Source organism: Cryptomeria japonica, chromosome 9 (genome assembly GCF_030272615.1).
Source record: "Cryptomeria japonica chromosome 9, Sugi_1.0, whole genome shotgun sequence".
Classification (NCBI taxonomy): domain Eukaryota; kingdom Viridiplantae; phylum Streptophyta; class Pinopsida; order Cupressales; family Cupressaceae; genus Cryptomeria; species Cryptomeria japonica.
The window spans coordinates 191,048,817-191,061,165 of NC_081413.1; the positions used below are offsets into that span (position 1 = coordinate 191,048,817).

The window sequence follows — 12,349 nt, forward strand, 5'->3', positions numbered from 1 at the left end:
ACGAGATCGAGGCTAAATACAAATCCCAAGAGAATCCCTTCAGACTGATTACCATGATGATAACCTGAGTTTATCTTGCACCAGGCAAAGTTATAAAGAAGCCTCCACTAAAGCATGTGTACCAATTCCTAAGTTGATTCCCTCAAACATTGACTTCTTACAAGGCTATTCAAATTTAAAACTAAACAAAGACCAGGATACTAATATAAATCAATAGTATGCAGGTCATAGATTGGTTTATTTAATTGTAAGCACATATTCAAACTAGCAACTCACTGCCAATTCTGCACCAAAATTTGCTAATATTAGGCTAAATCAACTGCAATGGCTCGATTATTTGTCATTCTGTGATGTTAAAACTTTGCAATGGACACTCAGTAACAGCTGCCCATATGCAAGTGGATTGGAACGTGTAAATCATATCTCCTACATATAGGCGAATAATGCCAGGGTTGGATTGATTGAACAGAATATACTGTACACTTCCAAATCATATGCCTATGCTTTAATGCATCATGACAAACCAATGGATAGTTATGAAGCTTAAAATGTTCATTGCACACAGGCTCGGGGAAATTACTTCAGTTTGTGAAGCAAACAAGTAACATCAAAATGTTTTACTGCCATTAATGAGTAAGTGTTAAAAACTGCTCTCCTGAGTTGCAGGTATCCTTATGTAATATCTCAAGCTATTAGCCAAAACCTGAACAATATGCCACAGCATAACCCATGTTAGTCCTTCAAAGTAAATTACTATCAGACAAGACAACTAGCATTGCAGTGATAACACAAATTCAAACAACTATTATACATTTAGGAACCCAAGAATCTGAATTCAGACAATGTAGAAAATCAAGAATGTGTAGATTATAAAATCAGCCATTAAATTCAACGTTTTCAACCATCCACAGTGATCTTTACCTCCTGCATAGGCTTAATGAGGGCAGCACCCCGGTAGCTAACATGAAACTTTGCTTTGGCCAGCAATCCCTGAAGAGAAATATCATATTATACTCAAATACAATTTTCTTTTTCTTCAATGCATTGAATACTAGACTATTATGTGGGAAGACCTGATTTAAAAGTAGTGATACAAATTTATTACCTCTGTATCAAATTCACCAGACTCAACAGATATACTTATATCTAATAGTTGTTTTACAATCTCCACCAGCAAACCAGGTCGATCAGCTGTTTCAATGTATAGCAAGCTGAAACAAATGGGCAGATTAGCATTCTGGAATGTATCAGGTTATCTGTTAACCTAAATCTATTCACAATTCTTGTATTGATTTTCAATAATAATAAAAAATGCTAAATAGTCAATGTCCCTAGTAATGGTTTCTTTATACCTATCCAAAATTGCCGAGAAAAATGGTTAATTGGAAAGAGAGAAATTTGAATCCCTAGGGGATCCATTAAATATGTTTTTGAGTGTTAAAATATAAATCTGAGATAAAGAAACCTTAATTCTGAACATTTTTTAAATGCTTTAGACACTATAACTAATTTTAAATCATATGCGAAGACTAAGAGTATCAAGTTTAATGCACATTCATACAGACTCTCAGATGCAAATTTATATGACCCAATGAATGGACAATTGTTTTAAGTTCAACATATAGCAAGCTGAATTAAACACACACATTAACATTGTGGAGGGTATCAGGGTATCTGTCAGCGCAAAGCTATTTGCAATTCTTGTATTGATTTCCAATGACAAAATATTTGGTAAATAGTCAATGTTACTGGTAATGATTATGTATGCCTATCAGATATTACAGAGGAAAAGAATTCCCAACACTGAAATGGCTAAACTGAGAGGAATATTTAAATCTTTAGGGATCTGATAAATGTATTTTGAATGTTAATGTCTAAGTCAGATGTTAAGATACCCTAATGCTGAAGATTTTAAAATTGCTTTAGACATTACAAATAGCATTTAATCATACACTAAGAGATGTTGGATATGTGTTGTATAATTTGTATGTTCTACACCCCTTAATACACTTTACCATGCATAGTGGGGGCTCAAGGATGTGCCCTAGCTGGGAGTATGAGTGGTTATGCATGGATTTGCAGGCATGTGCCCCCAAGAAATATTTTTTGATTGTTCGAAGGGAGGAATTTTTGGCCCATGTGCCACCCTTAAGTGGGAAAACAACAAGAAAACATCTGGAATGCCTGCAAAGCAAACAAACACTAAAAGAAAATATTTTTGGTGACCCAGGATTGCTTTTAGGTTAGGGACACTCTCGTATCAAACACCTCGGGTGACTAAAATGTGAGCTCCACTTTGGGACGACTTGAGGGAAACCAAGCTAGTTCACCTAAACTGTAGTGAAACATGTTGAATCTTCAATCAGTCTCCCTTTCCAGTTGACCAAATATTCTTCATGCTTCTTTCTTCTCGTGCTCTTTCTGACTCTACTGTCCAGGATTTCTTCAATTTCTTTTATTTTCAGTGGTGACACTAGCTTCCTCTTTATTTCTATTCTATTTTCTTCTAATCCTACTTCATAATACTTGCATAAGCTTGCAATGTTAAACACTAGTGATATCCAAGATCTTCCAGCAACTCCACTTCATACATATTTCCTAAATCAAACTTCTTAATAATCTGATAAGGTCCGCATTTCTACATTTTCAACTAATTGTATGTCCTAGCAAGAAATCTCTCCTTTCTCAAATATACCATCACCTCATCTCCTACCTCATATTCCTTTTGTCTCTTCTTCTAATCTGCATGCTCCTTATATTTCAAATTCATCTAGTTCAACTTAACTCTTTGTCTCTTCATGTAGACTCTTCATATGATGTGTATAATCCTTCACCATAGCACTTTTCTCATGATTTTCAGTGAAATCCCTTTACTCAGAAACATTTTTAGGGGATCAGCCATATACAATTTCAAATGGTGTTTTTCCTATGCTTTAATAAATTATTGTACGAGAACTCTGCTTGCAGTAATGCCAAATCCTACTATCTTTTCACTTGTCAAACATCTCAATATGTTACCTAAAATTTTATTTACAGCTTATGTCTAACCATCAATTTGTGAGTGATATGCTAAACAGAATTCTAACTCCATATTCGTCTAAAAACGACCAACAAATTTCACATCTGATACAATACTTGGTAATCCATGTAATGATAATCTCAACTATTTTTCTACACACTAAATCAGTTATATGCACAACATCATTAGTTTTTTTACATGCAATAGAATGAGCCTCTTAAAAAATCCATAAACAACCACTAGAATGGAATCTCTTTTGAGTTCTATGTAATCCCAACGAAAAATCCATGGTTTCTTTGGAATTGATAATGGCTTATACAATCCAACATTTTGACTACCTCCTTTGGCAACTTGACAATTTTTGCAATTTTGAACATACCTCCTGACATTTTTGTAGGTTTGTAGCCAAAAATAGTTTTCATTGACTGACATATATGTCTTATTGTAACATCCCTCATTTCTAGTCTCTTTATGATTCTATAATATTCCAATTCTATAATTAGTTGTGCTCTATTTGATTTATGTTGGGTATAAAGTGTTGATTCAATGCATTTGTGTATATGTGATTCCATTGCTATGGTTGATTGAATTATAGACGATTATATGATTATATTATTCTTAACAATGATAGTAAGGCATGTGCAGTAAGATTATGTTGTGTGAGAGGAACAGGTATCAAGAAGGAAAACCTAGGCCCTAATGCTGAAGTGTCCAATAACAATTCAATTGTGTGAGAAATTAAATAATAAATTAAATTAAGATAAATAATTAATTAATTAATATAAATTAATTGGTGGCTTCATAAATTTATTCAGTGCATAAAGATAATCCTATTTATTTATTTAATAATTAATTATTCAAGTTAGCTGAAAAATAAAATAAAATGCTAAAGCATTAATATTGTTATAATTATTTATTTGATGCCTAGATTTCATTTTGAGTTGATAATCTAGTTAGAAAATTATGATTTTAATATCTTATAGAAATAGAGCTAATGTGATTTTACATTTCAGTTATTTACTGAAATAGTTTTTTATATGCAAATCCTTATTTTAGGATTTAAAATAAATAATTATATTTTATTTCAATTTGGAAAAAAGGAAGAAAATATTTCTTATATCTAGTTTTTATCTAAGTTACCAGTTCTTCCCCTTTTGGCCTGGGTTCCGGTTCTGGTTCTTGCCCAGTCCTGGTTCTCCCCGGGTTCTCCTTGGGTTCCACCCGGGTCCTTCCCAGGTGGCCGGATTCCCTGTGGGTCTTGCATCTAAGTTACCAGTTCTTCCCCTTTTGGCCTGGGTTCCGGTTCTGGTTCTTGCCCAGTCCTGGTTCTCCCCGAGTTCTCCTTGGGTTCCTCCCGGGTCCTTCCCAGGTGGCCGGGTTCCCTGTGGGTCCTGCGTCGCAGGACCCACAGGGAACCCGGCCACCTGGGAAGGACCCGGGTGGAACCCAGGAGGACCCGCGTGAACCCAGGCCCGTGGTTTCCCAAAAACGAGGCCCACGGGTCAAAAAACAATAAAAAATAATAAAAAAAGACTTTTTAAAATAGTTTTTTTATAATAAAACTCTAATTTGCCCCTTTATGACTTTTTAAAAAAGACTTGAAACTTGAATATTATCTTTTTTGCAAATTATGAATATGATATTAGACTTTGGTTATCAGTTTACTGATTACATTTGCAATATATGAATATTTATTGGCATTGGCAATTAATAATTATGGATTTATGATTTATCATTTATCATTTTTCTATGGAAAGTCACATTGTATATTTTATTTTTGTATGGATTGTATATATTGACCATATATATAGTATATGGGTATATATATATATATATATATATATATCTGTGTGTGTGTGTGTACGGACTAACCCATACCCGTACCCAAGATTTTTTATTTTTTTGCCGAATCCGCGAATCCGTACCCGAATCCGAACCCGAACCGGTAACTTAGGTTTTTATTTAGAGAACTAATATTTAAAATTCTGATATTCTATTATCAAAAATGTGCACAACGGAAAGAAGAACTATTTAATTTATTTATGAATTTGAAAAAATAAATTATTAATATCAGTTTCCACTTGCATGTTGTTTCATAAATACAAAACAACATGAGCAGCAGCAGTGAGCTAGTAAGCATGATGAGATGGGAAAAAGAGATGCAAAATCAAAATGTGAGAGTTTCACGCTCACTTGGCGGTTCATCAGGGTGTGGAAGTGCTATGGGTGAAAGTGGACAGCCACACAATCCATTTGAGTGTCCTTCCAAAGTTTTAAAACCTAATGCAAATGGCCCTTTTAATCCCAAAAAACCTCTTCTCCAATTAGTGACATCCCTAGACAAAGGTAAAAAAGGAAAAATTGGGCAGTACTAGAGTGTGGTTGTGTCACATTTACAACACAGATTTTAGAGGGAACCACACAAAAGCATATTGTCACCTACTGGGCTTTACAGAACAAGGGGTGAAGGTGTGTCAAGAGATAAAAGAGGATGAGAAGGTAGAGGTTCATAGATTGCATATGGAGGCACAATCAAAGTCCATGGATCTGTCAATGCCAACACAATCTGCACAATTAGCTATGCATATACCTTCTATGGTTGGTAGTGGTGACGTTTCTACAAGAAAAAAGAGAAAGACTATTACTAGTGACAAGCTAGAGACAATTGTAGGATGTTCATTATGCAGGCACAAGATGTTGTACTATCTTCCATTGCTAAATCTTTTTGTGCCCATGTCATACCATTCTATGTAGCATGTTCTCCTTACTTCAAACAAATGTTCAAAGATGTAGCTCCTTACTTCTATTGGTCACTCATTTACCCCCTCTAGAGAACATAAACTATGCACTACCTTGCTTGACAAAGAATATTCCAAGGTGAGTTTAGTGGAGGACATGAGACAAAGTTGGATTAAGATGGGTGCTCTATTGTCATGGATGGGTGGATCGATATAAACATCAACCACTCATCAACATCATTGTCACATGTTCAGTTGGGTCTTATTTTCTTAGAGCTATCGATTGTTCTAAGAAGCGCAAGGATGCAAACTTCCAATTTCATATTTTGGGAGATGTTGTAGAGGAGTTTGGGGCCTCAAATGTTGTATAGGTAGTCAATGCTTTAGAACATGTCTGCAAATTAGCTGACATGATAATGGAGGGTGCTTACAACCACATCTTTTGGACCCCATGTTGTGTTCATGCATTCAAAGACAAGGAAGATAGATTGGGTGCACCAAGTGGTGGCAGAAGCTAAAGATATTCAAATGTTCATTCGCAACCACCACACCTCACTTGCTCTCTTCAAGATTTTTTGAAGGAAATCCTCAAACTTATGGAGATGAGGTATGCCAATTATTTCATATTGTTAGAGAAAATGTTTGAGGTGTAGGGGACTCTATAATTGATGAAACAAGCAATTTGTAACAAGGATCGTTATCTGAGCAACATATTAAGACGACTGTGATGCAAAGGTGAAACACTATGAACGCCCCACTTCATATTGCAATCTTTTCTCTAAATCCCAAATGCGCACCAAAATCTAGTAGGTTGCCTCCTTGTGATGACATAAAGGTTAAAGAAGGGTTAATGAAGACCCTTTGAAAGATATATTCAATTGAATCGAGTATACTTCATACAAAATGGCTTGCCTTTACTAATCTTTGCGGTCCAACAGTCAACTAGCCAAAGGTCAAGATAGATCGAGCTACATTAGCTCAAATTGATTCTATTGGATGGTGGACATGGCACAACAAGGATACACTAAAGTTGAGGATGCTTGCTATTTGCTTTCTTTCACATGTTGCCAATTTCTCTGATGTAAATTGGAATTGATCCACATACAACTCCATTCACTCTATCAAGAGGAATAGGTTGACCTCTAGACAAGCAAAGAAGTTGGTGGCTATGCATAGTGCTTTGTGACTATAGGATTATCAAATCTCGGAGTATTAATAGACTCCAATTTTATGATGACATGTTAATCTAGAAGGCACCACCCGGATTGATGAGGAGACACAAGAGGGATTGGTTGGAGTTCCATTAGATGAGGCAATCCCTCATACTGGTAGTGACTCAAAGACTTTGACTTTAATATAGTGTTGGGAGAGGTTGATTAGGAGCAACTTTTCTCTCACTATGTTTTGTGACTTTGTCATTTTGACATTTGTAGTTAAAACTTGCAGCCTTTGGGCATTTTGATGTATTACTATTTTTTAATTTTATATCATAGGCACATTGACAAAGAATCATAGAAGCAATCAAGTTTTAAGTTGACATTTATTAGTATTAATTTGTTCAATTGCCATGTGAGCTCTAATGTTGTGTATTATGGATTACATAATGTATATGTCAATATGATGAATGCCTTATCAATGTTATCATATGAATATTTGAGATTTTCCTTCATTTTTAAAAAAATCCCAATTTTTTATATAGTAGTCCCCTATGCCATCCCTTTTTGTCTCCAAAAATAGCCTCTAAAAATTCTATCTCGTAAAATGTGTCCCCATGCAAGAAACTTGGCATAACATAGGAATATTCTAAGGTGAGTATGTTGATGGAAGTAATGAGGCAAACTTGGTTAAGAGATGATTACTCTATCAGCATGGATGGGTGGTGTTGTGACGTTTTCACACATCGCCCCATTGCAAATGGGGTCCCCCCACTTTTTTCGTTTTCTAGGATAGTTGTAGAGTCCTTAGCTATTAGCCTTTCATTTGTAGGAAGTGCAATGTCTTAAATGGCTAAGAGGTAATCAAGTCAAGGCTCTCTCTTTAGGATGAAGTAAGGCACAACACTTCCTTTGCCCTCCTAAGCCTCTGACCTCCCTCTCCCAGCACTGCCAGTGGATACTCAAGCCCGATCACCCTATTCCATCTCAGTCCAGAGCCCTTTCCATCTTATTCCCCTAACCTTCCACTTTATCTTCTCCCTTCCTACCTAACCACTCTAACATTCACTCCCACCTCCTTTCACTATCTCTCCAACTTTCATTCTTCCCCATCCCTACACTCTTTCTTTCCTTTATCTCTCACCTTCCTACCTCCCATCACCCCACTTCCTACCTTTCTTACTACCTCCCAACTACCATGTTTTACACCCTCTAACCCTCATCTCATTCCCCTTACCCCTTGCTTCTCTTAACATATCCCCAATCTCATCCTAGCCTACCCATCCACTACCCACACTCCTTTACCACCCTACCTCCTACCCCTATCCTATCCTAACTCACCATTAACCTCTTGCTATCCCCTCATAACCCGATCTTATCCTAGCCTACACCCTACACCCCTCTCACACCTACATCCTTTATCCCTTATAACTCCCCATCTCCCAGCACCTCCCTTATCACCTTCCCTTAGCACTCCCCTTTCCTAACCCCTTATGACCCCACCGCGTCACTTCTCCTACCAAACATCTCTACCCTCTTACCACCTACCTTACCTCCATGGCATCTCTTTACCACATCCCCTCATCATTTCTTGCCACGGTATCCCTCCACTATTGTACCTTTACTCCTTCCACTACCATAGCATGTTTGGGCCCCACCAATTAAACAATGGACAGCAAAAATGTTTCTAAGGCATTTACAATGTGTTGGCGGTAATTTGCCAACATAGGAATAATATTTTGGTTATGTTAGTTAATAATTGGCCATGTAAGGTTCCTAGAAGGATTAGTTGGTAGTTGATGGTTGGTACCTCCGCCAACCACCAAGTAGCATATATGCTATGTTGTAACGGGAACAGGGACATTTTGATGGTTGTATCCATTCTTACATGAAGAAATAAAGCTATATCATTCTGCCAAGTATTGTGAATTCTATTTATGCTTACATGTTCTGTGAATTGTTCTCTGCATTCTGTTTACTTCTATAATCTAAACTGACATCGTAGGGAGTAAACATTTTGGCACCGTTGTCCATACGAATTCGAAGATCAATATGGCGGCAGGCACATATAATGGGCCGACCATTCGACCAACAATTGATAGTAATTGAAAGTGATACACAAGAGGAAATGACGCAGGTGGAAGTACGGGAGGATCAATTGACGGTAGACTTGGTAGACATGTGGGAGGTTTCGGTCACCCAGTACACGCAGAGGGAAGCTCGGGAGAGATTTGACCCTGAAGGCATGGCACGTGACGAACTCATGGTCAACACTGTTGTCTTCGATCTTCTCGGAAGTCTTTAGAGGCTGTTGGCACCGAATCTCATTGAACTACAAGACCGAAGGGAGGAAAGCAACCATGAACGTCCTCGGCAACAGATACTGCAACCGTACGAAGAACAAAACCGTAGGGAAGAGAAGGAGAGGGATACGAGCAGACGTCATACCCCTAGCAATTAATGCCCCTACGACCGAACAAAGACCGTCGGCGTACTAGAACCACCCGAGAGGTAGAGGAGGGATCAGTACAAAGATCTCTCCATATAAGAGAACAGACTGAACGGAGACGGCGGTTATGGGAACTTGCTGAAGGCTCGGAGAGTCCGAAGGAAAGAAGTGAGTCAGAGTGTGAGTCGAAGCCGTATTAGAGAGTGGCAGAAATCATGTATGGGGAACCAGTTAGTAGAGGTTGCCAGAAACCTACCACTTCCAAACGTAGCAAAGGAAGATCTCGCCTGCCAGGCCGCACACTCGACGTCGAGTGAAGAGTTAAGAACTAAGTTTGAGAACGGCCTGTCCGAACACTTCGAACGTGACGAAGAGGAAGTACGGGACCTTGAAGCTGAGGTTGCCGAGATTTTTGAAACCAATTTGTACCGAATTGGAAATTTGTCCCTACTGGAGGAATCAAAAATAGGAGGGCCTGAGTCAAAGACTCCAGGAAGGAGAGACTACAAAACCAAAGGGGACCAAGGTACGAAAGACGCAAAAAGTGGACGCGTAGAGAGCTCACGCATGGCTAAGGCTGTAAGAGAGGCCTCGAAATGCGAAGAGAAGGACGGTTCAATCTGGTCGAATGTACATGGTACCTTCCAGGCACCACACAATACCTTCCAAGCAAGGACAATGTTGCAGAATCAGAATAATCCAGAGAGGCAAAAAATTCCAAGGTTCACAGGCGATGGATTGGAGGGCCTTGTATGGCATTGTAAAACATGTATAACGATATGGGGGGCGAATGGCCAAGATGACCAAGGTTTCTAGCTAAAGGTGTTTCCTGCTACCCTTCACAGATTGCCATTGACTGGTACACAGACCTCAACACCCAGCACAAGGTAGGATGGAATAATCTAAAGAAGGCGTTCGAGGAGGAATTCAAAACGTTGAGAGATGACAACGAGATTGTGGCTGAAATCTACAATACCAAGCAAGGCAAAAGTGAAAGTGTTCGATCTTACAATCGTAGGATGAAAAAATTGTTGAACAAAATGGAACACTAGCCGGCCGATGGCTTGAAGAAGAGGTGGTTCGCGGAGGGACTTGTCCCATCCCTCAAAAGGAAAATGAAAGTGGTCCCTCTGCCATCGTACGATTAAGCCCAAAGAAGCAATAATTGGCATTGAGTCGCAAATAATTGTGGATCGCCATGTTTGCCAATTTTTTCCCCATATAAATCGCGAGAAGTCGTTGACTGATAGTCAACGACTTTGGCTGATTAATCGCAACTAAAACCCTGTAAAATCGCATTTCAATCTTGTCTAAAAATCGCAAAAATCTACCAGCAAAAAAACTGACATAAATCCTAACGCAACTTGCGTAAATAGGTTGATTTCGGGTAGGGTTAGGGTTCTAATAAATCTAGAAAAAACCCGCAAACATATTAGACATCCCTAAACAGCCCGCAAAAACCCTAAAATGCTCACAAAAATGTTGTTAATCTGCTATTTGTCGTGAAAACGAAAGTTGGCTCCTAGGGCACTCGCATGTTTTGCTTGGCTCCACCTCAGAAGCTGAGAAAAGGGTGATCATGACTTCTTTGTGGATGAAAGTGCGACATACTCTCTATGAACCGAGCTCCCTCTCGATCTAGTCAGTGAACAAGCAAGAATAGTATAGTACCCACCTGCTACAAGTCATCCCCTATCCAAAATTTCCGTGCGGTGGTAAGACTGAACTAAAAACAAGTGCGATAAGAGATAATGCAAAATCAAAGTGAAGGAAAAATCCAGGTTTTTTTTCCAGCAGTAATAGTTTTTTTTTTAACTTATTTATAATATCTTCCAGCAATAGTATTTTTTATTTATTTAACTGATTTTAACATACGATTTAATTGTTCCAAATAGATTTATTTTTAATAGTTTTAGGTTTTAAAAAATTTATTTGTTAATTAGAATAAATAATTTTAATTTATTAATATAATTATTATAATATACATAATTTAATTTATAATGTTTAGTAAATGTTTAAAATATTAAATATACATTGTAATAGATTAATAGTTTAATATTATATATTTCATAATTTAATTTATAATAAATAAAAATGTTCAATAATATATGATTATTATATATGTTCAAAATAGATTATATTTATAGTATAATAACTAATTATTAATATTATATTGTTAATTCAAATTAACATATTAATATTATATATTATATAATATATAATCTTGTAATTTATATTTATTATTTCTTATTATACTATTAATTTATTAAATTGTATATAAGATAGCTATATTATATTTATTTATAATATAATTACTAATTATTAATATTATATATTTAATTCAAATTAACATATTAATATTATATAATATATAATCTTGTAATTTATATTTAATATTTCTTATTATATTATTAACTTGTTAAATTGCATATAAAATAACTATATTATAATTACACTTTTTTAATTCTTGTTCTTAGGTTATAAAAATGTATATATTTATTATTTTTATTTGCTTATAATATCTCTATACTATGGAAATGCCCTTAAATACAAAAAATAAATAGCTTTTGATTGTTCTACTTCAAAAAAATTACATTTTTTTGTATATCCGATTTTTTGCCGATTTTTTCAAAAAATCTTATACTTTTGGTTTGTCGATTAATTCCCCAAACGATTAATGCTTCTTTGATTAAGCCTATAACCGAGCAATGGACATTGAGAGCAAGAGCACAACTCTAAAGGAAAGAAAAGGGCAAGTGATGATGACAGTATAGATGGAATTAGCGACGAAGAGTCAAAGACCATATAATCCCTACAGAGGGATATGTTGCGAAAGATGAAGGAGTTGACAACAGGGAAGGAGAGTGCCAAGGAAAGCAAGGAAGTATGGTGTACCGACTGCAAGGTAGAAGGTCATACCAAGGGCACTTACCCAAAGAAATCATTTTGTGACATCTTTCAAGTACTGGGCTATTCCACCAAGGAATGC

At 36.6% G+C, this 12,349-nt stretch overlaps 1 protein-coding gene across 1 annotated transcript in view; it reads right to left on the reverse strand.

Annotated features, from left to right (window-relative positions):
* Positions 1 to 201: 201 nt before the first annotated feature.
* Positions 202 to 12,349, reverse strand: part of LOC131040941 (ACT domain-containing protein ACR11) — a 71,654-nt gene continuing 59,506 nt past the window's right edge. Inside the window, exons 8-10 of the mRNA XM_057973904.2 lie at positions 1,106 to 1,211; positions 922 to 990; positions 202 to 703 (exon numbers count right to left, since the gene is read on the reverse strand). Of these exons, the coding sequence (XP_057829887.2) occupies positions 641 to 703; positions 922 to 990; positions 1,106 to 1,211 (238 nt within the window). The 3' untranslated portion in view covers positions 202 to 640. The remainder of the gene's footprint in view (positions 704 to 921; positions 991 to 1,105; positions 1,212 to 12,349) is intronic.